Source organism: Siniperca chuatsi, linkage group LG9, assembly GCF_020085105.1.
Source record: "Siniperca chuatsi isolate FFG_IHB_CAS linkage group LG9, ASM2008510v1, whole genome shotgun sequence".
NCBI classification, from domain to species: Eukaryota; Metazoa; Chordata; class Actinopteri; order Centrarchiformes; family Sinipercidae; genus Siniperca; species Siniperca chuatsi.
The window spans coordinates 99,343-125,227 of NC_058050.1; the positions used below are offsets into that span (position 1 = coordinate 99,343).

General features: G+C 49.3%; 1 protein-coding gene and 1 long non-coding RNA gene across 3 annotated transcripts; one reads left to right on the forward strand and one right to left on the reverse strand.

The window, feature by feature from the left end:
* The first annotated feature begins 5,755 nt into the window (after window positions 1–5,755).
* LOC122881877 (transmembrane protein 79-like) lies at window positions 5,756–24,832 on the forward strand. Of its 2 annotated transcripts, XM_044208584.1 has the most exons (6): window positions 5,756–5,780; window positions 16,602–16,734; window positions 17,941–18,506; window positions 19,423–19,617; window positions 19,722–19,953; window positions 24,233–24,832. In XM_044208584.1, the coding sequence occupies exons 1-6, from the start codon at window positions 5,771–5,773 to the stop codon at window positions 24,435–24,437; spliced, it is 1,341 nt and encodes a 446-aa protein (XP_044064519.1). In that variant the 5' UTR covers window positions 5,756–5,770; the 3' UTR covers window positions 24,438–24,832. The 2 variants fall into 2 exon arrangements, with proteins under 2 accessions (XP_044064519.1, XP_044064521.1); XM_044208586.1 differs by lacking the exon at window positions 5,756–5,780 and having other exon boundaries at window positions 16,394–16,734; window positions 17,945–18,506.
* On the reverse strand, window positions 8,912–9,939 carry LOC122881878. The gene is made up of 2 exons (XR_006379256.1): window positions 9,782–9,939; window positions 8,912–9,043 (listed from the first exon to the last, which is right to left on the reverse strand). It is a non-coding gene; the product is annotated as an uncharacterized LOC122881878 (long non-coding RNA).
* Window positions 24,833–25,885: the final 1,053 nt, after the last annotated feature.

Consider the following 25,885-nt stretch of genomic DNA (forward strand, 5'->3'; position numbering starts at 1 on the left):
GAAATATGGAGTACTTCAGGGCTATGTTCTTGGCCCTTTGCTTTTATCTTTATACGCAGTTTTGGAATTCATTTCCACTAATATGCTGATGATATTCAGCTGTACGAGCCTGTAAAGGCAGATGAGGATGCTCACATTAGAAATCTAGAGGCCTGTTTATCTGTTGTGAAATCCTGGGTGTCACATGATTTCCTGCTCTGATAAAACTGAGATGCTGGTCATTGGCTCTGCTCGACATGGACAGCAGTTTGATCAAGTAACAGTAACTCTTGACAACTGTGTGATCTCTCAAAGTTTAACAGCCAAGAGTCTTCATGTTAGTTTGATCCTACCCTCTTTAGATCTGCACACAGAAATCACCAAGACGACCTTTTTTCACCTGCGTAACATTCAGCTAAAATTAAGTCTTTCCTGTCCTCGGCTGATGCAGAGATCCAAACTCAGACCTTTGTTTCATCCAGACTTGATTATTGCAATGTTTTGTTGTCAGGCCTGCAGTGTGCTAATGCTGAAAGTCTTCAAATGGTTCAGAATGCTGCCGGTAGGATCTTAACTAAAACCAGAAAATTTTTAGCATATTTCAACAATTTTAGCTTCACTTCACTGACTCCCAATCCATGTCAGATTGGACTTTTGGTGCCTCTGATGACTTATAAAACTGTAAATGTGCTCGCCCCTTCTTATCTCTCTGATCTCATTAAACCTTATGTCCCATCCCATGCTCCCTTCTCTCAGAATACAGGCCTCCTGTCTGTCCCAGAAGTCAGCTGGCTGCAAGGCCTTTTCTTATCGTGCCACTTTTCTCTCGAATAATTTTCCTGCTGACCTCAGTCTAACAATAATAATAAATGTGTCAGAACTAGTTTGATAAAACCTTTTTTAATGTAGTGATGTTTAAATCTACATTTAGTAAAAATGTGTGTATATGAATTTACTACAGTACATCTGTGTAGTATACTACAGTATGTGTCAGTAAAGTCAGGTCAAGTAAGAAGTCCAGGCCGGGCTTTCCTTGCTCGCCTGTTTGATCTCCGCTCCCAACCAGGAACTGCCGGTGAACGCTGGTGCTCCAAAGTGGTATGCTGCGATCAGAGTCCTGTATACGGTGCAGCTTCACTCCATAAGACTTTCTGAAGAAACGAGCACCCAGGGCAGCTGACAGCTAACGTTTGCTATGAGGGTGGAAAACAACCCTCTCACAATCGCGACTTTCGGGCGGACTTGCCAACTCCCCCCTAGCCAGTGCCATTTTGGTAAGATCGCTTTTAAAAGTTGGGGGGGCGGGCCTTGACAATGAATGTGCGGTTTGTGAATGGATTGTGGAGGAGTGCATTAACACAAAATTAAAACCTACATTATCACTAAACGAAAACTAACACTAATACTAACTTTAACACTAACAAACACTAATACCAACACTACCACTACCTAACTCCAGGGGTGACAAGAGGCCGGTACGGTCTAGTACTCCGTATCACTAAAAGATTCAGTGCCGAAAAGGGGACAGCAGTCGCCTGCCAAAACCATACAATACATCACGATTGCATTTCTGACAAGAAAACACATCTTCTAACGTTAGGTCAACATAAACAACGTAAGTTAGTACTCTTAAATCGCTTCTAAATTGTTCCAGTGTGTTTGTGCCCAGCACAGACCTGTGGGTTTTTAATCTGTGCTGGAGGGAACCCCGCTGCCTTTCCAAAACTGTTAGTTACTACTTGCTGACATCAACTTCTGCTGCAGCTGACTGTTTGATATCGACTGCTTTGGGTTTTGTAGCAGGCAGTCATCTCTTGCAAAAATCTCCCAAGTAAAATGAAAGACCAAATAAGTTGTGATGTTTCACGATGTTCGGTTTTATTCCAACAGCACGGACAGCAGGTCAAACAATCTATGCGACTTCCATGGGTTGTTCTGTAACTCTGGCATAATAATGGTGTGCATCTTCACTAAACACACAGTGCTTGGAAGGGTGCGTTTGATTTATTGTTCCTGTACTTCCACTTTTTTCACAACCAAACCACGCACTTTATTATGTCATTTGCACCGGGCAAGGACGAATGATAAATGATTCCACCAAAATTCCAAACATTTTTGTGGATGGCTGACACATTACCAGCATATATAATTTTCTTCTAAATTAAAACAAAAGAAATTGTTATGATTTTGAAAGTTTTGTCAACATTCCCAAATTATTCTGTGGCACTTACACCATTTAAATGAATCATTTGCTAAACATAATGTCAAGTGATCCTAATTTCTTTCTACACCATACAGGCCTTAACATTTTTTCTGTGTGTGTTCAGGAATGCATGAAGCTGTGGGCGGGAGGATAACAATATGAAGCAATGAAGGTTGGAGTAGTAGTGTCATAGTTTGAGGTTTTGTCCTGTTTCCTGTTTTATTTTGTAGTGTTCTCCTCCCCTTGTGTGTCTTGTGGTTATACTTCCTGCTTTTGTTGGCTTTCCGTCCAGTTTAGATTGTTGGCCCCTCCTTGATTGATTGCACCTGTGTCTCGTTATCTCATCTACTTTAGTGTATTTAGTCTGGGTCGTGCATTTGTCATTGTACTTTGTTCCCGTGTCCAGCGGCTCTGCATTTCTTACCGTAAGTTCAATTGTATTGAGTCTTTGTTCCGTGGACCTTGCCTGTACAGTGGACTTTTGTGTCTTTGCCTGCTCCCTGTCGGATTTGTTTACGTTGTTTGGACTTGCTCCCTGGTTTTGACCGAGCCAGTACCTACACTCCTCGTCTCCGTCCCCGGAGCCTTGCCGCTCTGGAAGAGCTCACATCCCCCAGTGTTTACTTGCAGTATATAATAAAAACGGTTGCTGTCTCATTCATATACCACTTCCTTGGGTTCTGCATTTGGTTCCCTAAACTGTGCACTATAACAGAACGACCCGACCAGTCATGGACCCAGCAGAAGTCAACTGTCTCGTGGGAGAGTTGAAGGAAGTGTTCTTCACTCTTGATAGATTCCGCCTATCCATTATAGACTCGGTAGATGTCAAACGCAGACTTTTTGCATACTCCTTAATGGAGAGGACAATATTATCCAGACCCTGGCTTTCGACTCTTCCAAGTATGGTAGAGAACCTTGCGGCAATCTCCAGCCTGAGGCATTGGTTGCAGCCCTACCTGGACTCCCGGCCCGCTAGCAGTCAGCCTGCACCCCGGCCCACCAGTCATCATCTGCCCAGCGCCGTCGCTGCCCTGCGCCCCAGAGCTGTCAGCAGTCCGGTCAGTTCCTGCGCCATGGTGACCCCCAGTTACAGGACTCTCTGCTGGATCGCAGCAGCCCCCTGGACTCCTTGCTGGATCGCAACCACCTCCTTCCCTGGTTGGATTGCTGCAGCACCAACCCCTTGTTGCCACTGGATCGCAGCCGCCACCTGCCCTGGTTGGATCGCAGCACACCGCTGAATTCTCTGCTGGATCGCAACAGCACCCACCTCCGGTCACTGCTGGATCGCAGCAGCAGCCATCTCTAGTCGCTGCTGGATCGCAGTCTCTTGTCGCCAACCCCCTTGTCGCCGCTGGATCGCAGCAGCACCAACCCCTTGTTGCCGCTGGATCGCAGTCGGCTCCTTTCCCGGCTGGATCGCAGCCGTCTCCTGTTCCGGGCTTCCAAACTTGAATCTATTTTCACCCCAGACTAACACTAATACTAACACTAATACTGTACAGATTGTAAAGCCCCTTGAGGCAAATTTGTGATTTGTGATATTGGGCTATATAGATAAAATTGACTTGACTAATATAATACTAACACTAACACGAACACCAACACTATCTAAGCCATCATCCTGTGTCTTAGACCCCATCCCAACTAGGCTGCTTAAAGTAGTCTTAGTCCTTAGTTAGCACTTCTTTACTAGATATGATCAGTTTGTCTTTATTAACATGCTATGTCCCACAGTCTTTTAAAGTAGCTGTTATTAAACATCTTCTTAAAAAGCCCACTCTTGATCCAGGGGCTTTAGCCAACTATAGACCTATATCTAACCTTCCCTTTCTCTCTAAGATCCTTGAGAAAGCAGTCACCAATCAGTTGTGTGACTTTCTAAATAACAATAGTTTATTTGAGGATTTTCAGTCAGGGTTTAGAGTGCATCATAGCACAGAGACAGTACTGGTGAAAATTACAAATGACCTTTTAATTGCATCAGACAATGGACTCGTCTCTTGACCATCACGTCCTATTACAGAGACTGAAACATGTAATTGGCATTACAGGAGCTGCACTAAGCTGGTTTAAATCCTATCTATCAGATCGAACTCAGTTTGTACATGTTAACGGTGAGTCCTCCGTGCCCGCCAAAATTAGTCATGGAGTTCCACAAGGTTCTGTGCTTGGACCGATTCTATTCACCTTATATATGCTTCCTCTAGGCAATATTATTAGGAAACACGCTATAAACTTTCATTGTTGTGCGGATGATACCCAATTATATCTATCGATCAATCCAGATGAAACTAAACAGTTAGCTAAACTTCAAGCATGCCTTAAGGACATAAAAACCTGGATGACCTGCAATTTTCTGATGTTAAACTCTGACCAAACGGAAGTTATTGTACTTGTACTATTGTACCAAACACCTCCGAGACACGTTATCTAAAAATGTAGTTGCTCTAGATGGCATTTCCCTGCCCTCCAGCACCACCATAAGGAACCTGAGTTATCTTTGATCAGGATTTATCCTTTAACTCCCACATGAAACAAACTTCAAAGGACTGCCTTCTTTCACCCGCTGTGTTAAGTCATAGGCTAACCTTCAGTTTGGATAAGAGAGAGTTATGAATGCTAAACAGCCATTATCAGACAGCAGAAATACTAGCGTGTACATTTTACCCGTTGGCTGTGTTTGGTACACAGCAACCCCTGGCGGTTCTAGTGTTAAGAGTAGGCTTAAGACTTTCCTCTTTGATAAAGCTTATAGTTAGGGCTGGCTCAGATGAGTCGTGAACCATCCCTTAGTTATGCTGCTATAAGCCCTAGACTGCTGGGAGATTTCCCATAATGCACCTCTCTCCTCTCTCCACTCTCCTCCCTCTTCATCTGTATGCATTTTTATCCCATTACTGCATGTTACTAACTCGACATCTTCTCTCTCCTGTAGTTCTGTGCTTTCTCGTCTCTCTCCTCTCTCCTTCTGTCGCTTTCAGCAGGTATTTCTGCCTCCAGAGCTGCAGAGTCTGGATCTGTGGTTGTGGGCCATCTGCTGCCCCCGTGTTCCTGCAGAGTCTGGATCTGTGGTTGTGGGCCGCCTGCTGCCCCCGTGTTCCTGCAGAGTCTGGATCTGTGGTTGTGGGCCACCTGCTGCCCCCGTGTTCCTGCAGAGTCTGGATCTGTGGTTGTGGGCCACCTGCTGCCCCCGTGTTCCTGCTCGACATCTGCTGCTACAATTATTAAATGTTAGTCATTATTTTTGTCATCATTATTACTATTATTATTTTATTAATATTACCATTACATTATTATTTTAAAATTCTATGTGGAATTTGTTCTCTCTCTCTCTCTCTCTCTCTCTCTCTCTCTCTCTCTCTCTCTCTCTCTCTCTCTGACTTGAGTGATTTATTAAAAGCTTACTGGCAGGTACAGGTAGGCAGACTGGTAGGCAGTTACACAGGTTGGCAGGCAGGTAGACAGGCAGCAATCAGATAACAGGTAACAGGCAGGCAGGCAGGCAGGCAGGCAGATACAGGTCCAAATGGCAGAAAAACAAGAGCAAACAAAGCAACTCGGACGAACTGGCTGACTGACTATATGCACTCAGGTGAGAGGAGATAACAAGACACAGGTGAAACTAAAGTAAAACCAGCACTAACATTAAGACTAACACTAAACTAACACCATTTATTTAATGAATTGGAAAAATGCTTGTTTTATGAGATGCTGGTGATTGTATTTAGTACTTTAACACTAAAGTAAAACCAGTAAAAGACTGTTGTGGTAATGAGTAATATTAGTAATCTAATCTACTATTGTTAAATCTGCATGTCACAACTTTCACTTTCAGTCAGTAAAGAATCAGAGGATCATCAGTGTGTGCTGCTGACATGATGTTGGGTTCAGGATCACTGTGGAAATAATTCATTTGAACCTTTAGGGTTTTTACTCTGTCAGGATTCAATTAAATGCAGAAACACTTTGTTTGTTGTATCTGCTGTTATATTTTTTGGTGAATATGTGGAAAGGTGTGTTATATCGAGGCTGTTTTATGACAATAAAACCAAACCAAAACTGTCTAAAAAGAGATGATAAAACTGATTTATAAAAGAAACTGAAGAGACTGTTGAAATAATTATGAGCAGATCTGAGAGCGGCAGCGGCGGATGGCCGCCCACCATTGAGTCTGGTTCTGTCCAAGGTTTCTGCCTCTTAAAGGAAGTTTTTCCTTGCCAGGAAAGAGTACGGTCTAGACCTGCTCTATAGGAAAAGTGCAATGAGATAACTTCTGTTATGAATTGGCACTATATAAATAAATTGAATTGAATAGAGTTTATTCTGAAAATATCTTTAACCTTTGACCCCAAACATCTGAGTGAGATTTGAGGCCTTTCTCATTTCTCAGTTTGTACCTCTGAGTGGCGAAGGCGAGGAAGTGACTCGAAGAGAGAGGAGTCGAGGCAACAGGCATTTAAAGAAATGAGATATCCTTGCTTCTGAGCCGACATTTTAAAGCGAAGTCAATTAAATACGACGTGTGGCACAGCTGCATCATCTGTCCATTGTTTTGTTATAGCCCTATGGTTATAGCCCACAGCTGTATTTTATGAACACACACACACACACACACACATACAGTATATAGCCTTTATATATTTTATTGTGTGAAGCACTACAAATGTTTGTATGAAAAGTACTATACAAATAAAGTGACATACAGTATATTATATATATGATTGAGTGGCATACAGTATATTAAATATGCGATTGAGTTATATAGGCTATAGTATATTATATAGGTCTACACACAAACACACTGACAAAGTAAAATTGATCTCAAATGCAGCCCACAGCCCCAACTGCAACTGTTGTCACAGGATTGTAAGATCTATACTTTTGGAATGATATTTGCAGACAACATAACAGGCAACAGACTAGACAACATGAAATACAGCAAATTAGTGCTGAGAAGAGACTGTTCTTGTTGATATAATAAAGTGATATTAGCAGCTGTTTGCACTTATAAACATCATGTCACGATTATAGCAGTTGAATTGGGTGTAGCTGATAAAAACATAATTAATAATAGTACTAAATGAATAATTAAGTATGCCATTACCAGCAGACTGTTCACACTGATGTATACTGAAGCAAGACAGTCATGTGACTGCATCACTTGGAGCTATCTAGCAGTGTTTCAGGAGCAGGACCACACATCAACCATGCCACTTCTGGCACTTCCATAACTACCTACCTAACCTATCTCCTTCTCTTTCGCACTCGTATTCGGAATTTGAACCCAGACCGAGCTACACCACATCGAGAACGCTAGCTACTTAATCTGTAGCTCATCTTAATCCCATCCAGCCACTCACCTCATCTGAGTATAGAGTCCATCTCGTTGTCCCCATCTGACGACAAACTTTTTGGACGAAATCAGGACTCACAGGGTTGCTCTCAAAGAGACCCAGAATACAGAAAATTATTCGCTGCCTCTGTGCCTGAGACCCCGCTCCCCGCTAATGTTATCCAAAAGACGACCACGAAGCGGGTGAGTCCAGCAAGTCTATATTCTGGTTCATCTCTCCTCCACATCCAAGACCACCACAACCTCATCCGACGAACCATCCATCTCCCCAGCCCCTCTCCCACATCAAAAAGAGGAAGAGGACACTCAGGATCAGTCCGTCGCCCGCACTGCACTTCTCTGACTCCTTCGCCTCCGAGGACTACCCAGGCCCCCTGTCATCTCCCCGACCGCTCCGGCCTCACAACCCACAGCCGGTCGTATCTTCACCACGCTCCAGCAAGACTCCTTGACAACCAGCCTTCATCAAAATTGTCTGACTGGACCGTTGCCTCACTTCAAAAAGCGCCGAAGGACAAAGGAATCCACTTCTATACAACAGACAATAAAGCAAAACTCTTCAACACTCTCATGTCAGGCCCTTATGGCCGCTGTTCCGTCAACACCAGCTCAGTTCCAGATGATGTCATCGCACGCACACCAGCTACACGCCTCATCAGGCAGTGCAGAAATCACCACGGCTTCAGCAACCATCTCTCACCCACATTCAATTCCATCAGCGTCAGTCGAAGCAACCATCACTGGAATTGCGGGACTCTCCACCTCTCATCAGGGTTTTCAGCAACAGCTCCAGCAGCCCACATCGTACAGGGGAATCTACACTGGGACTTCAGTGTCCCCCGCCATCCAGCTCCAGTACCAACACCAGCACAACCCCACCTTGCAACTAGGTAAGCACCTTTCAAAACCCATTAGTATCCCGACCTTAGCAGTAGCACTCCATCCTGATCCTGCTTTTGCTCAATTCCTCCTCAAAGGATTTAGAGAAGGTTTCCACCCATCATCAACATATCGCATTGATGGTGTGGTCCTTGCAAGTGAAATGATCACCGTTGCACAGTCTGAAGAGGCGCAATGCATTTTGGGGCGGTTGAGTATGTGCAGTAAGCTCATGGCATATATTCAGAAATTCTTGCTAATCTAATTTAAATCTGGGCATTTCTCGCGTACACAAAATCCACACATGCAGTTGGAACGCATTACGTACTCAATTTGACGCCATACTTAGTATCGTATATAGTATAGTACGTTAGTGTGCGATTCCAAAAACAGCCTTAGATTTTCATCCACAGTGTTTGTAAATCAAACACACCCTCCAGCCAATCAGAGATCAGTATTTTCTGTTACTATGATGTGACAAATAAACTCACCTTTCTCTCCATCTTACAGAGGATTTCCTGTTGTCCTCCCTCTCCTCCTCCCCTCCTCCTCCTTCCGCACTCAGCCCTTCTGTCCTCTCAACACCTCCTCTCCTCCTCCACCTGTGTCTCCTCACCTGAGGACTAACAACATATGAACACGTGTATTTAAAGGTTCTCTCTGAAGTTTTGACCTCTCGTTTAAAGCTGTTTCTTTATGAGCGAGTCCACCTGCTTTTTAATTTGTGCACGGACACAATGATGCACGTGCACATGGTGACACAATACACAGTCCTGTGTCTAACCCTGGTGTCACATTATTTCACTGATCTACAGGTAACACACCAAGATATGCTGCCATGCAGCAACAAAGTCAGTGAAGAAGACTGTTAGCTAGTAAACATGATGTAAACAAATGTTTTCTGACAAACAGTTTTAGTGAGAAACTTTGAATGTAAACAGAACTTTGGCTTGTTTACAAGAAAACTCTACCGAGCAGCTTTAACATGAGAGCAGAAAATATAAAGAAATCACTGAAAATACAAAAATGCAATAAAAACACAGAAACCAGTCAAATACATTTTTTAAATTTTAAAAACATGTAACGACATGAAAAAATACGGAAACATTTACTTTAACTACATTTATACGTTACAAGAAATGAGTAACTAATACTGCAAACTGAAGCAACATGACAGCTGTTGGTTGTCATAGTAACACCACACGACTTCCAGGAAGTGAAAACACGGTAAATAAACATTGAAACATCACAGAGATGAACCTGAACTGAACCAACAGGAAGTTAAACACAATAGTTTGATTACTGATCAGAGTTAGAAATGATCAAATATAAATGATTTTGTCAGGAGGAGCGAGGCCTACCGTTCAGAGGTTGGAGGTCAATCAGACGAAGAAGAAAACACGAAGAAGAGTTCAAACACAGAGCGAGAGAGAGACTGTGTGTGGAGGCTGGTGCTGCCTGGCACAGCGACAGCGAGAGAGCTGCAGCTGCTGCAACTGAAGCCGCACACACAGAGAGCAGTGTGTGCTGTTAACACCTCCTCCTCTGCTCCTCCTCTTCTATACCTCCTCCTCTCCTTCTATACCTCCTCCTCTGCTCCTCCTCTCCTCCTCTCCTCCTCCTCCTCCCTCCTTCTCTACCTCCTCCTCTCTGCTCCTCCTCTCCTCCTCTCTCCTCCTCCTCTCCTTCTATACCTCCTCCTCTGCTCCTCCTCTCCTTCACTGCCTCCTCCTCTCCTTCTATACCCCCTCCTCTGCTCCTCCTCTCCTTCACTGCCTCCTCCTCTCCTTCTATACCTCCTCCTCTGCTCCTCCTCTCCTCCTCTCCTCCTCCTCCTCCTCCTCCTCCTCTCCTTCTATACCTCCTCCTCTGCTCCTCCTCTCCTCCTCCTCTCCTCTGCTCCTCCTCTCCTCTGCCTCCTCCTCTCCTTCTATACCTCCTCCTCTGCTCCTCCTCTCCTCCTCCTCTCCTTCTATACCTCCTCCTCCTCCTCCTCCTCTCCTTCTATACCTCCTCTGCCTCCTCCTCTCCTCCTCTCCTCCTCTCCTCCTCTGCCTCCTCCTCTCCTCCTCTCTATACCTCCCTCCTCTGCTCCTCCTCTCCTTCACTGCCTCCTCCTCTCCTTCTATACCTCCTCCTCTGCTCCTCCTCCTCTCCTCCTCTCCTCCTCTGCCTCCTCCTCCTCCTTCTATACCTCCTCCTCTGCTCCTCCTCTCCTTCACTGCCTCCTCCTCTCCTTCTATACCTCCTCCTCTGCTCCTCCTCTCCTCCTCTCCTCCTCCTCTCTCCTCCTCCTCTCCTCCTCTATACCTCCTCCTCTGCTCCTCCTCTCCTCCTCCTCTCCTCTCTGCCTCCCTCCTCTCCTTCTACACCTCCTCCTCTGCTCTTCCTCTCCTCCTCCTCCTCTCTCTCTGCCTCCTCCTCTCCTTCTTCTATACCTCCTCCTCTGCTCCTCCTCTCCTCCTCTCCTCCTCCTCTCCTTCTATACCCTCCTCCTCTGCTCCTCCTCTCCTTCACTGCCTCCTCCTCTCCTTCTATACCTCCTCCTCTGCTCCTCCTCTCCTCCTCCTCTCCTCCTCCTCTCCTTCTATACCTCCTCCTCTGCCTCCTCCTCTCCTCCTCTCCTCCTCTGCCTCCCTCCTCTCCTTCTATACCTCCTCCTCTGCTCCTCCTCTCCTTCACTGCCTCCTCCTCTCCTTCTATACCTCCTCCTCTGCTCCTCCTCTCCTCCTCTCCTCCTCCTCTCCTCCTCCTCTCCTTCTATACCTCCTCCTCTGCTCCTCCTCTCCTCCTCCTCTCCTCTGCCTCCTCCTCTCCTTCTACACCTCCTCCTCTGCTCTTCCTCTCCTCCTCCTCTCCTCTGCCTCCTCCTCTCCTTCTATACCTCCTCCTCTGCTCCTCCTCTCCTCCTCTCCTCCTCCTCTCCTTCTATACCTCCTCCTCTGCTCCTCCTCTCCTTCACTGCCTCCTCCTCTCCTTCTATACCTCCTCCTCTCTGCTCCTCCTCTCTCCTCCTCTCTCCTCTCCTCCTCCTCTCCTCTCACTGCCTCCCCTCCTCCTCTCCTTCTATACCTCCTCCTTTGCTCCTCCTCTCCTCCTCCCCTCCTCTGCCTCCTCCTCTCCTTCACTACCTCCTCCTCTGCCTCCTCCTCTCCTTCTTCTATACCTCCTCCTCTCCTTCACTACCTCCTCCTCTGCCTCCTCCTCCCTCTCCTTCTATACCTCCTCCTCCTCTCCTCCTCTCCTCCTCCTCTCCTTCTATACCTCCGCCTCCTCTCCTCCTCTGCCTCCTCCTCTCCTTCCTTCACTCCTCCTCCTCCTCTCCTATACCTCCTCCTCTCCTTCACTACCTCCTCCTCTGCCTCCTCCTCTCCTTCTATACCTCCTCCTCTCCTCCTCTCCTCCTCCTCTCCTTCTCTGCCTCCTCCTCTCCTTCACTGCCTCCTCCTCTCCTTCTATACCTCCTCCTCTCCTTCACTACCTCCTCCTCTGCCTCCTCCTCTCCTTCTATACCTCCTCCTCTCCTTCACTACCTCCTCCTCTGCCTCCTCCTCTCCTTCTATACCTCCTCCTCTCCTCCTCTCCTCCTCCTCTCCTTCTATACCTCCGCCTCTCCTCCTCTGCCTCCTCCTCTCCTTCACTACCTCCTCCTCTCCTTCTATACCTCCTCCTCTCCTTCTCTGCCTCCTCCTCTCCTCCTCTGCCTCCTCCTCTCCTTCTCTGCCTCCTCCTCTCCTCCTCTCCTTCACTGCCTCCTCCTCTCCTCCTCTGACTCCTCTGCCTCCTCCTCTCCTCCTCTCCTTCTCTGCCTCCTCCTCTCCGCCTCTGCCTCCTCCTCTCCTCCTCTGACTCCTCTGCCTCCTCCTCTCCTCCTCTCCTTCTCTGCCTCCTCCTCTCCTCCTCTCCTTCACTGCCTCCTCCTCTCCTCCTCTGACTCCTCTGCCTCCTCCTCTCCTCCTCTCCTTCTCTGCCTCCTCCTCTCCTCCTCTCCTTCACTACCTCCTCCTCTCCTTCTATACCTCCTCCTCTCCTTCTATACCTCCTCCTCTGCTCCTCTCCTCCTCCTCTCCTCCTCTGCCTCCTTCACTACCTCCTCCTCTCCTTCTCTGCCTCCTCCTCTCCTCCTCTGACTCCTCCTCTCCTTCTCTGCCTCCTCCTCTGACTCCTCCTCTCCTCCTCTCCTTTTCTGGGTTGGCTTAGAGACAGGGACACAGAAGACAAGAGGCAGAGCTGGAGGCAGCAGAGCTTCAGATGCTGAGGTTCTCTTTGGGAGGAACGAGGACGTCAGAGGGACAGCTCATGTTAGATGAACGAGGACATCAGAGGGACGGCTCGTGTTAGATGAACGAGGACATCAGAGGGACAGCTCATGTTAGAGGAACGAGGACGTCAGAGGGACGGCTCGTGTTAGATGAACGAGGACATCAGAGGGACAGCTCATGTTAGATGAACGAGGACATCAGAGGGACAGCTCTTGTTAGAGGAACGAGGACGTCAGAGGGACGGCTCGTGTTAGATGAACGAGGACGTCAGAGGGACAGCTCATGTTAGATGAACGAGGACATCAGAGGGACAGCTCGTGTTAGATGAACGAGGACATCAGAGGGACAGCTCGTGTTAGATGAACGAGGACATCAGAGGGACAGCTCGTGTTAGATGAACGAGGACATCAGAGGGACAGCTCTGTGTTAGAGGAACGAGGACATCAGAGGACAGCTCGTGTTAGATGAACGAGGACATCAGAGGGACAGCTCATGTTAGATGAACGAGGACATCAGAGGGACAGCTCATGTTAGATGAACGAGGACATCAGAGGGCGGCTGCGTGTTAGATGAGAGGACATCAGAGGGACAGCTCGTGTTAGATGAACGAGGACGTCAGAGGGACGGCTCGTGTTAGATGAACGAGGACATCAGAGGGACAGCTCGTGTTAGATGAACGAGGACGTCAGAGGGACGGCTCGTGTTAGATGAACGAGGACATCAGAGGGACAGCTCGTGTTAGATGAGCGAGGACATCAGAGGACAGCTCATGTTAGGACGAGGGACTCATGTTAGAGGAACGAGGACGCCAGAGGACGGCTCGTTAGATGAACGAGGACATCAGAGGGACAGCTCATGTTAGATGAACGAGGACATCAGAGGGACAGCTCATGTTAGAGGAACGAGGACGTCAGAGGGACGGCTCGTGTTAGATGAACGAGGACATCAGAGGGACAGCTCATGTTAGATGAACGAGGACATCAGAGGGACAGCTCATGTTAGATGAACGAGGACATCAGAGGGACAGCTCATGTTAGATGAACGAGGACGTCAGAGGGACAGCTCATGTTAGATGAACGAGGACATCAGAGGACAGCTCATGTTAGATGAACGAGGACATCAGAGGGACAGCTCATGTTAGAGGAACGAGGACGCGCAGAGGGACGGCTCATGTTAGATGAACGAGATGACATCAGAGGGACAGCTCATGTTAGATGAACGAGGACGTCAGAGGGACAGCTCATGTTAGATGAACGAGGACATCAGAGGGACAGCTCATGTTAGATGAACGAGGACATCAGAGGACAGCTCATGTTAGATGAACGAGGACATCAGAGGGACAGCTCATGTTAGATGAACGAGGACATCAGAGGGACAGCTCATGTTAGATGAACGAGGACGTCAGAGGACAGCTCATGTTAGATGAACGAGGACATCAGAGGGACAGCTCGTGTTAGATGAACGAGGACATCAGAGAGGGACAGCTCATGTTAGATGAGCGAGGACATCAGAGGGATCAGCTCGTGTTAGATGAACGAGAGGGACAGCTCATGTTAGATGAGCGAGGACATCAGAGGGCGGCTCCTGTTAGATGAACGAGGGCGTCAGAGGGACGGCTATGTTAGATGAACGAGGACATCAGAGGGACGGCTCGTGTTAGATGAACGAGGACAGAGAGACGCTCATGTTAGATGAACGAGGACATCAGAGGGACGGCTCCTGTTAGATGAACGAGGACGTCAGAGGGACAGCTCATGTTAGATGAACGAGGACGTCAGAGGGACAGCTCATGTTAGATGAACGAGATGAGGGACAGCTCATGTTAGATGAACGAGGACATCAGAGGGACGGCTCATGGACGAGGGCGTCAGAGGGACAGCTCATGTTAGATGAACGAGGACGTCAGAGGGACAGCTCATGTTAGATGAACGAGGACATCAGAGGGACAGCTCATGTTAGATGAACGAGGACGTCAGAGGGACGGCTCATGTTAGATGAACGAGGACATCAGAGGGACAGCTCATGTTAGATGAACGAGGACATCAGAGGGACAGCTCCTGTTAGATGAACGAGGACATCAGAGGGACGGCTCATGTTAGATGAACGAGGACATCAGAGGGACAGCTCATGTTAGATGAACGAGGACATCAGAGGGACGGCTCATGTTAGATGAACGAGGACGTCAGAGGGACAGCTCATGTTAGATGAACGAGGACGTCAGAGGGACAGCTCATGTTAGATGAACGAGGACGAGGACAGCTCATGTTAGATGAACGAGCATCAGAGGGACAGCTCCTGTTAGATGAACGAGGACATCAGAGGGACGGCTCCTGTTAGATGAACGAGGACGTCAGAGGGACAGCTCATGTTAGATGAACGAGGACATCAGAGGGACAGCTCCTGTTAGATGAACGAGGACATCAGAGGGACAGCTCGTGTTAGATGAACGAGGACATCAGAGGGACGGCTCGTGTTAGATGAACGAGGACGTCAGAGGGACAGCTCATGTTAGATGAGCGAGGGACATCAGAGGGACAGCTCGTGTTAGATGAACGAGGACATCAGAGGACAGCTCCTGTTAGATGAACGAGGACATCAGAGGGACAGCTCAGTTAGATGAACGAGGACATCAGAGGGACAGCTCATGTTAGATGAACGAGGACATCAGAGGGACAGCTCATGATGAACGAGGACATCAGAGGGACAGCTCCTGTTAGATGAACGAGGACGTCAGAGGGACAGCTCATGTTAGATGAACGAGGACATCAGAGGGACAGCTCATGTTAGATGAACGAGGACATCAGAGGGACGGCTCATGTTAGATGAACGAGGACGTCAGAGGGACGGCTCGTGTTAGATGAACGAGGACATCAGAGGGACGGCTCGTGTTAGATGAACGAGGACGTCAGAGGGACGGCTCGTGTTAGAGGAGGCGAGGACGCCAGAGGAGCGGACGGCTCTCTGTTAGATGAACGAGGACGTCAGAGGGACGGCTCGTGTTAGAGGAACGAGGACATCAGAGGGGGACAGCTCGTGTTAGATGAACGAGGACATCAGAGGGACGGCTCATGTTAGATGAACGAGGACAGAGGGACGGCTCAGATGAGGACATCAGAGGGACGGCTCGTGTTAGAGAGCGAGGGGCTCGTGTCAGAGGGACGGCTCGTGTTAGAGGAACGAGGACGTCAGAGGGACGGCTCGTGTTAGAGGAACGAGGACGTCAGAGGGACGGCTCGTGTTAGAGGAACGAGGACATCAGAGGGACAGCTCGTGTTAGATGAACGAGGACATCAGAGGGACGGCTCATGTTAGATGAACGAGGACATCAGAGGGACAGCTCGTGTTAGAGGAACGAGGACGTCAGAGGGACAGCTCGTGTTAGAGGAACGAGGACATCAGAGGGACGGCTCGTGTTAGAGGAACGAGGACATCAGAGGGACGGCTCGTGTTAGATGAACGAGGACGTCAGAGGGACAGCTCATGTTAGATGAACGAGGACATCAGAGGGACAGCTCATGTTAGATGTTTCGGAGATAAAGTCAGAGAGGACAGATCGAGGTGGTTTGGACGTGTCCAGAGGAGAGACTGTGAATATATTGGTAGACGGATGCTGAGGCTGGAGCTGCCGGGCAGGAGGTCTAGAGGAAGACCAGAGAGGAGGTTTATGGATGAGAGAGGACAGGAAGTTAACTGGTGCGAGTGAAGAGGACGCAGAGGACAGGGTTAGATGGAGGCGCGTGATTCGCTGATTTACTTTTACTTTCAGTACTTCGTGTACTTTTAATACTTCAGTTGTTTGTTTGAACATGTAGTTTTAAAAAGCAGTGGTTGTATTCAAACGTGTCACAGAGTGTTTTAATCTGTGTATTAACTCATTTATTGGCCGGATGTTTAAGCAGCCGCACTCTTTTCCTTTAAGAGGACTTTCCCTTTAACTCACCTGACGTGACCGCACCTGAGCTGAACTTCCGGAGAGTTTCACAACAACAACAACAACAACAGAAGAAGAAGAAGAAGGAGGAAGACGCGCAGAGGAGGATCAGATCATCACGGTGAGTCTGTAACTTTCATCTTTAAACTCCGAATCATTTTAATCTGAGTTTAATCTCAGGTTAGTTTTAGTCTGACTCCTGTGCGCAGCTGTTAGCTGTTAGCTGTTAGCATGTTAGCTGTTAGCATGTTAGCACGGAGCTGTTTCTTCTCTGCCACTGAATATTGATCAGTTTTCTTCTGATCATTGATCAGCGACATCATCGTGTAGATAATGACGTGTAAAAGTCAACCGGACACCATTTTAACTCGAATTTGTTTTGATTCTGATGTTTAATCTGAACACGTCACAGCCGCCATGTTGAAGTCAGACTGACAGCTGAGCTCACCTGTAGCTCACCTGTAGCTTTCACAGCAGCCGGGTTTCTGTTTGACATGAAGGTGAATCATGTGATCAGACAGCTGCAGGTGAAATAGATTAAATTAAATCTTGTCATTGTACAGATGATTATGATTATTATTATTACAATGATCATTGTTATTATTTTTATTATCATGTTAATTAAATCCAGTTTAATATCGCAGAGATCAGTAAAGGGAGTTTTAAAGGTGCAATATAAATGTATGTAACTATAATATATACAGTGTATAGTTACAGCGCCTTGTTCTGACAGGTGAGCTGGAAACAGATAAATATACTCTGAGGCCAAAAGTATGTGGACAGCTCTGTATATATTCACAACCAGTTACAGTGAAATGTGAACATCTGATCTGAGATCTGTTTGTTGAACCAGCGAGGTTTCCTTAAAGTGCAGACTGTATTTATAATTTCCATAACTACAGTCGTTCAATACTAGCAGACGCCGAGACGTAGGTTTGGGTTCAGGTTTAGGCGACTCGGGAATCTCAGGGTCTTGTTCCCCAGTGAGGATCAGATCTCCCGGTGATGTGGACTCTGCATCAGACTGTGGTTGTTCAGAGGGAGCTGATCCTGAAGGTGAAGCTCTGGCCGATCTACGTCCCCACTTATATCTAGAAGGCTTTTTGGGGTGCCTCCAAAAGCCTAATGGTTAACGCACATACCGCATGACCACAGTGTCCACAGTTCGATTCCCTTTGGTTCCCTTTGCATTTGTTGGGGACTGTTTGAAGCAGCTCCTGAGCTTCCTGCGTTTGTCTCACTGTTGGCATCGACGTGCTGCAACAGATTACTCAGCACCGTCAGCAGCATCTGATGAACTGAAACTGTCCACTGTTCTCTCTGACAGACAGACGGCAGACATGTCTCTGCTGACAGACGATCGGCCTGAAGATGCCCAATGCCCGACAGGAAGCACCAAGATGGTTGACAGTGGAGGGACGAAGACGAGACAGGACGAGGTGCTCAGGTCCGCCATGATGGAGCCCAGAATCCTGCAGTGGCCCGGAGACAGACAGACAGGTGGACTGACAGGTAAAGGGGACAGGATGAGTTTGAGGTCAGACATTTCTCTACGTGAGGCGGCAAGTTGGACAGAAAGTGAGAGAGAACTGATGGCAGAGGGAGAGAAGACGGGGGGAGGAGGGGGGGGAGCAGGTGAAGAGGAGGAGGCAGGGCTGAGGACACACCTGGAGGAGGAGGAGCCTGTAGAGAACCACCTGCCAGAGAAAGCAGCTCAGGTGTTCAGTCCAGCAGTGACCGTCCTGCAATCCCCTTCCTCACCCAGAGAGAGTGAGGCATTCTGGGAAATGAAGTCAGAAAATAGCCCCTTCCTGTGTCCCAGAGGAGTCCCCCAGGACTACAACCAACATGGCTACCAGTACGACTGGACCGAGGACAGGCAACCTGCTCTATGTAAATATACCTGTCCTCACCTCCTTTGTCTGTCTGTCTCTCTCAGGTGGGCAGGGCTTTGACCTGTCTGTCTCTCTGACCTGTCTCTCTCTCTCTCAGGTGGGCAGGGCTTTGACCTGTCTGTCTCTCTGACCTGTCTCTCTCTCTCTCTCTCAGGTGGGGAGGGCTTTGACCTGTCTGTCTCTCTGACCTGTCTCTCTCTCTCTCTCAGGTGGGCAGGGCTTTGACCTGTCTGTCTCTCTGACCTGTCTCTCTCTCTCTCAGGTGGGCAGGGCTTTGACCTGTCTGTCTCTCTCAGGTGGGGAGGGCTTTGACCTGTCTGTCTCTCTGACCTGTCTCTCTCTCTCTCTCAGGTGGGCAGGGCTTTGACCTGTCTGTCTCTCTGACCTGTCTCTCTCTCTCTCAGGTGGGCAGGGCTTTGACCTGTCTGTCTCTCTGACCTGTCTCTCTCTCTCTCAGGTGGGCAGGGCTTTGACCTGTCTGTCTCTCTGACCTGTCTCTCTCTCTCTCTCAGGTGGGCAGGGCTTTGACCTGTCTGTCTCTCTCTCAGGTGGGAGGGCTTTGACCTGTCTCTCTCTCTCTCAGGTGGGCAGGGCTTTGACCTGTCTGTCTCTCTCTCAGGTGGGGAGGGCTTTGACCTGTCTGTCTCTCTGACCTGTCTCTCTCTCTCTCAGGTGGGCAGGGCTTTGACCTGTGTGTCTCTCTGACCTGTCTCTCTCTCTCTCAGGTGAGCAGGGCTTTGACCTGTCTGTCTCTCTGACCTGTCTCTCTCTCTCTCAGGTGGGCAGGGCTTTGACCTGTCTGTCTCTCTGACCTCTCTCTCTCTCTCTCAGGTGGGCAGGGCTTTGACCTGTCTATCTCTCTGTCTCTGTCTCTCGGCTGGGTTGAGTTTTACCTGTCTCTCTCTCTCTCTCAGGTGGACGGTGCTGTCCCAGCAGAGACGTCCTGAAGGTGATGACATCCCTGATGACATCAGCACTCTTCTTCCCCTTCCTGGTGTGGGGGGGGTTTGTCTTCCTGCCGTTTGACGCCCCCCTGCTGGACGGCGCCCCCCTGAGACTCGTCTACACGCTGCGCTGCTCCGTGTTCGCTGCCGCCCCCATAGTCCTCGGTGAGTACGACTCCACTGAAGTAGAAGAGACGCAGCAGCTCTTCCTGAATCTGGCGTCAACAACTGTTTCCATGGCTACGATGTTTCACCTGTCTGTCTCTCAGGTTGGCTGGTTCTGGGTGTCAGTCGGCTCAGGTCAGGTGTTATGCGGCCTCTGTTTGACGAGGAGGTGAAGGAGGCGGAGCCTCAGGAGGTCACCGTCCATCGGAGCTTCGTCTCTGACTCCGCCTCCCTGTTCCTGATCTACTTCCTGCAGCTGGTCGTCATGGCGATGTACCTGAACCAGGAGCAGCTGAAGCTCGTCCCTCTGCTGACCGTCGTCTTCACATTCGGACGGTGAGATTTAAACAAATAACAAAATGTTCTCATAATAGTACAAATAATTCCGATATTATACATATTATATTCAGATGTTTAACAGGACGATGATAAATAAAGTCCCTGTTAACAAAATCTGATCTTTCAAAGAATAAAAACATGAATTCACAGCAGAAGCTTGAAGGCTGTTCTGCAAACAAACTGCAGGCAAGATAGTGAGAGGCAGAGAGACAGGCAGACAGGCAGGCAGACAGACAGGCAGACAGGCAGGCAGAGAGACAGGCAGACAGGCAGGCAGAGAGACAGGCAGGCAGACAGGCAGAGAGACAGGCAGGCAGACAGACAGACAGGCAGAGAGACAGGCAGGCAGGCAGACAGGCAGGCAGACAGACAGGCAGAGAGAGACAGGCAGGCAGAGAGGCAGGCAGACAGGCAGAGAGACAGGCAGACAGGCAGACAGGCAGAGAGACAGGCAGACAGGCAGGCAGAGAGACAGGCAGGCAGACAGACAGACAGGCAGAGAGACAGGCAGAGAGACAGGCAGACAGGCAGGCAGACAGACAGGCAGACAGACAGGCAGAGCAGACAGGCAGAGAGACAGGCAGACAGGCAGGCAGAGAGACAGGCAGACAGGCAGGCAGAGAGACAGGCAGGCAGACAGGCAGGCAGAGAGACAGGCAGGCAGACAGACAGGCAGAGAGACAGGCAGACAGACAGACAGGCAGAGACAGGCAGAGAGGCAGGCAGAGAGACAGGCAGACAGAGCAGAGAGGCAGAGAGACAGGCAGGCAGACAGACAGGCAGAGAGACAGGCAGAGAGACAGGCAGACAGGCAGGCAGAGAGACAGGCAGGCAGAAAGACAGACAGGCAGAGAGACAGGCAGGCAGACAGGCAGACAGACAGGCAGGCAGACAGACAGACAGGCAGACAGAGACAGACAGACAGACAGACAGACAGACAGCAGAGAGAGACAGACAGAGACAGGGCAGGCAGACAGACAGACAGACAGACAGGCAGAGCAGGCAGACAGACAGACAGGCAGACAGACAGACAGGCAGAGAGACAGGCAGGCAGACAGCAGACAGACAGACAGACAGGCAGAGAGACAGGCAGACAGACAGACAGACAGACAGACAGGCAGACAGGCAGGCAGACAGACAGGCAGACAGGCAGACAGGCAGGACAGGCAGGCAGAGGCAGGCAGACAGACAGACAGGCAGACAGGCAGGCAGGCAGACAGGCAGACAGACAGAGCAGGCAGACAGAGGCAGACAGGCAGACAGACAGACAGGCAGGCAGAGACAGACAGGTAGGCAGGCAGGCAGGCAGACAGACAGGTAGGCAGACAGACAGGTAGGCAGACAGGTAGGTAAACAGACAGGCAGACAGGTAGGCAGACAGACAGGCAGACAGACAGGCAGACAGACAGACAGGCAGACAGGGCAGGCAGACAGACAGACAGACAGGCAGACAGACAGACAGGCAGACAGGCAGACAGACAGACAGACAGACAGGCAGGACAGACAGACAGGCAGACAGACAGACAGGCAGAGGCAGACAGACAGGCAGACAGACAGGCAGACAGGTAGGCAGACAGGCAGACAGGTAGGCAGGCAGACAGAGCAGACAGGCAGGCAGACAGACAGGCAGACAGGCAGGCAGGCAGACAGGCAGGCAGACAGACAGACAGACAGACAGACAGGTGACAGCAGGACAGGCAGGCAGACAGACAGACAGACAGACAGGTAGGCAGACAGGTAGGCAGACAGACAGGCAGACAGACAGGCAGGCAGACAGACAGACAGGTAGGCAGACAGACAGGCAGGCAGACAGACAGGCAGACAGACAGACAGGCAGACAGGCAGGCAGACAGACAGACAGGCAGGCAGACAGACAGACAGGCAGGCAGACAGACAGGTAGGCAGACAGGCAGACAGGTAGGCAGACAGACAGACAGGCAGGCAGACAGGCAGGCAGACAGACAGGCAGGCAGACAGGTAGGTCAGACAGACAGGCAGACAGACAGGTAGGCAGGCAGACAGACAGGCAGACAGGCAGGCAGACAGACAGACAGGTAGACAGGCAGGCAGACAGACAGGTAGGCAGACAGACAGGTAGGCAGGCAGACAGGCAGAGCAGGCAGGCAGACAGGCAGGCAGACAGGCAGACAGAGAGCAGACAGACAGGCAGAGCAGAGGCAGGCAGGCAGACAGACAGACAGACAGACAGACAGGCAGGCAGACAGACAGACAGCAGACAGACAGGCAGACAGGCAGGCAGGCAGACAGGCAGGCAGACAGACAGGCAGACAGACAGACAGACAGGCAGACAGACAGGCAGACAGACAGGCAGAGACAGACAGACAGACAGGCAGACAGACAGGCAGGCAGACAGACAGGCAGGCAGAGAGACAGGCAGACAGGCAGACAGACAGACAGACAGGCAGACAGACAGGCAGACAGGCAGACAGACAGGCAGGCAGACAGACAGGCAGACAGGCAGGCAGAGAGACAGACAGACAGACAGGCAGACAGACAGACAGGCAGGACAGACAGACAGGCAGGCAGACAGACAGGCAGGCAGACAGACAGGCAGACAGACAGAGGCAGGCAGGCAGACAGACAGACAGGCAGACAGACAGACAGACAGGCAGACAGAGGCAGACAGACAGGCAGACAGACAGACAGACAGACAGACAGGCAGACAGACAGACAGGCAGAGAGCAGACAGACAGGCAGACAGACAGGCAGGCAGACAGACAGACAGGCAGACAGACAGACAGGACAGGCAGAGACAGACAGACAGGCAGACAGACAGGCAGGCAGACAGACAGACAGGCAGGACAGACAGGAGGCAGACAGACAGGCAGACAGACAGACAGACAGACAGACAGACAGACAGACAGGCAGACAGACAGGCAGACAGACAGAGGCAGACAGACAGGCAGACAGACAGACAGACAGGCAGACAGACAGGCAGGCAGACAGACAGACAGGCAGACAGGCAGACAGGCAGACAGACAGACAGACAGACAGGCAGACAGACAGACAGGCAGGCAGACAGACAGGCAGACAGACAGACAGACAGGCAGACAGACAGGCAGACAGACAGACAGACAGGCAGACAGACAGACAGACAGACAGACAGACAGACAGACAGGCAGACAGACAGACAGACAGACAGGCAGGCAGACAGACAGACAGGCAGACAGACAGAGAGGCAGACAGGCAGGCAGAGAGACAGACAGGCAGACAGACAGACAGGCAGACAGACAGACAGGCAGGCAGACAGACAGGCAGACAGACAGACAGGCAGACAGACAGGCAGGCAGACAGACAGGCAGACAGACAGGCAGGCAGACAGACAGACAGACAGACAGACAGGCAGAGAGACAGAGAGGCAGACAGGCAGACAGACAGGCAGAGAGGCAGACAGGCAGGCAGAGAGACAGGCAGGCAGACAGACAGGCAGAGAGACAGGCAGACAGGCAGACAGACAGGCAGAGAGACAGACAGGCAGAGAGACAGACAGACAGGCAGACAGACAGACAGACAGGCAGAGAGACAGAGAGGCAGACAGGCAGGCAGACAGACAGACAGGCAGAGAGACAGAGAGGCAGACAGGCAGGCAGAGAGACAGAGAGGCAGACAGACAGACAGGCAGAGAGACAGAGAGGCAGGCAGACAGACAGGCAGAGAGACAGACAGGCAGACAGACAGGCAGGCAGACAGACAGGCAGAGAGACAGGCAGAGAGACAGGCAGGCAGACAGGCAGGCAGACAGGTAGGCAGACAGACAGACAGGCAGACAGGCAGACAGACAGGCAGAGAGACAGACAGAGAGGCAGACAGACAGGCAGACAGGTAGGCAGACAGACAGGTAGGTAGACAGACAGGCAGGCAGGTAGGCAGACAGACAGACAGGTAGGCAGGCAGACAGGCAGACAGGTAGGCAGGCAGACAGGTAGGCAGACAGACAGGTAGGCAGGCAGACAGGCAGGCAGACAGACAGGCAGACAGGTAGGCAGACAGACAGGCAGGCAGGCAGACAGGCAGACAGACAGACAGACAGGTAGGTAGGCAGACAGGCAGGCAGGCAGACAGGCAGGCAGGCAGGCAGGTAGGCAGGCAGACAGGCAGACAGACAGACAGACAGACAGGCAGACAGACAGGTAGGCAGGCAGACAGGCAGACAGGTAGGCAGACAGACAGGTAGGCAGGCAGACAGGCAGACAGACAGACAGGCAGGCAGACAGGCAGAGCGTGGAGCGCTCTGAACGTTGCTTCGTGTCTCCAGGCTGGTTTACTGGGTGGCCGCAGCTTTCGGCAGCAGCGTTCGTGGTTTTGGTTTCGGCCTCTCCTTCCTGCCGAGTCTCGCCATGATGGCTGCCAACATCTACTTCATCTTCACGGTGGAGGCGGCGGGGTCCATCTTCAGCCTCCCGCCTCCTCCCGAGGAGGCGATGACTCCACCCGCCGGCAGACAGAGGTTCTGGGGATGAGAGCTGATCAGTAATCAATAACCTTCCTGTCTGGCTGAAATATTTCGGATCAATTTTGTTTTTTAAAACTTTTTAATGAAACTTTGATAGAAAAAAAATCAAATAAAAATGTTTGTTTTATTCTTTAAAAATGTTTAAAGTTAGTTTACAGAATCAGATAGCCCCGCCCACGTTCTTTAGCCCCGCCCACTCATCTGACGCGTTTAATTCATTTTTGTTAACATTTTCAGCAGAAACTGTTTTTTGTTTTGTTTTAGTCTCTTTGAAGCAGTTTGTCGAAATATTTAGCTATTGAACTTCTTCCTGTTTACTTCCTGTTCAGTCTGTGTTTCAACATTTTATTTTGTAAATCAGTTTTATGATCATTAAATATTTCATGCTCAATTTATAAAAAACGTCTGTTTGTTTGTTTTTCAGACTCAGAATCAGAAATACTTTATTGATCCCCGAAGGGAAACTCTGTTACAGCAGAACATTATAATTTACGCAGGTTCACATTTCACAATAAAAGCATGGACTTCACCTCCACTTCTACCTCACTTCCTGTCATAATTCTATTTATTTAAAAAAAGTTAAATGTTATTTTCAGTTTAACTCTAATAATAATCATTAATAATAATTAATGACTACACATGTCTGTCATGTTTGTTTATATGACAAAAAAAAAAACTTTTACATTTTTAAAATATGATTTTTACATCGATACACTTTACAGTCTGTGAGTGATCTGATCAGTCTGTATTGATTATTGATCGATCTGCTCTTCACTCACATGAAGCTGTTGTTGCTTTTCCAGTTCAACCGGTCGACACACACAGGAAGTACTGACATTCTGACTTCAAAATAAAAGCATCATTATCTCTATAATAAATGTTTTTGTGATTAACAGCTCTCTTCTCGTCTGAATAACTTATTGATTTTGATGTTAATAAATCAATGATTACATACATGATCTAACAAACACACCTGAAAGGACAGTCACGCAGGTGTACAGGTGTTTTATAGTTTTACCTTCAACCTTCACAGAGTTTCAATGTTTCATCATATATTTTGACCTGTCAATCAACCTGCTAAAGCGTCGTTAATGTTATTAGTTTATTTAGTTAACTCGGAACAATAAAGAGAAAACATGAACAGGAAGTTCATTTAGGCGAGAAAATAAAAACAGGTGATCATATATCAAACACATCAGTCAGAAATAGAAAGTAAAGAAATCTGACCTGAGGTCCGTTTCAGCGAACATGAGCTGTGACCAGTTTGAGTCTGATTAAAGGCTTTTGTTTCATTTCCTGTCATCTCTTCTGTCTCTCTCAGTTCAGCTGCATGTATTAAATATAAAACACTGTTCCACACAGCATGCTGTAGATCTGCAGGGAGCTCAGACTGTAAACACCTGAACTCGGATCAGCTGATTGTAATCAGATCATCTTGGGTTCAAGTCCTTTGTG

Excerpts from the sequence above, each read along its gene's own strand:
- LOC122881877 (XM_044208584.1), top strand. Across the intron at positions 16,735-17,940 it reads AGGAGGATCAGATCATCACG|ACAGACGGCAGACATGTCTC; the intron begins GTGAGTCTGTAA and ends TCTCTCTGACAG. Across the intron at positions 19,618-19,721 it reads TGCCGCCCCCATAGTCCTCG|GTTGGCTGGTTCTGGGTGTC; the intron begins GTGAGTACGACT and ends TCTGTCTCTCAG.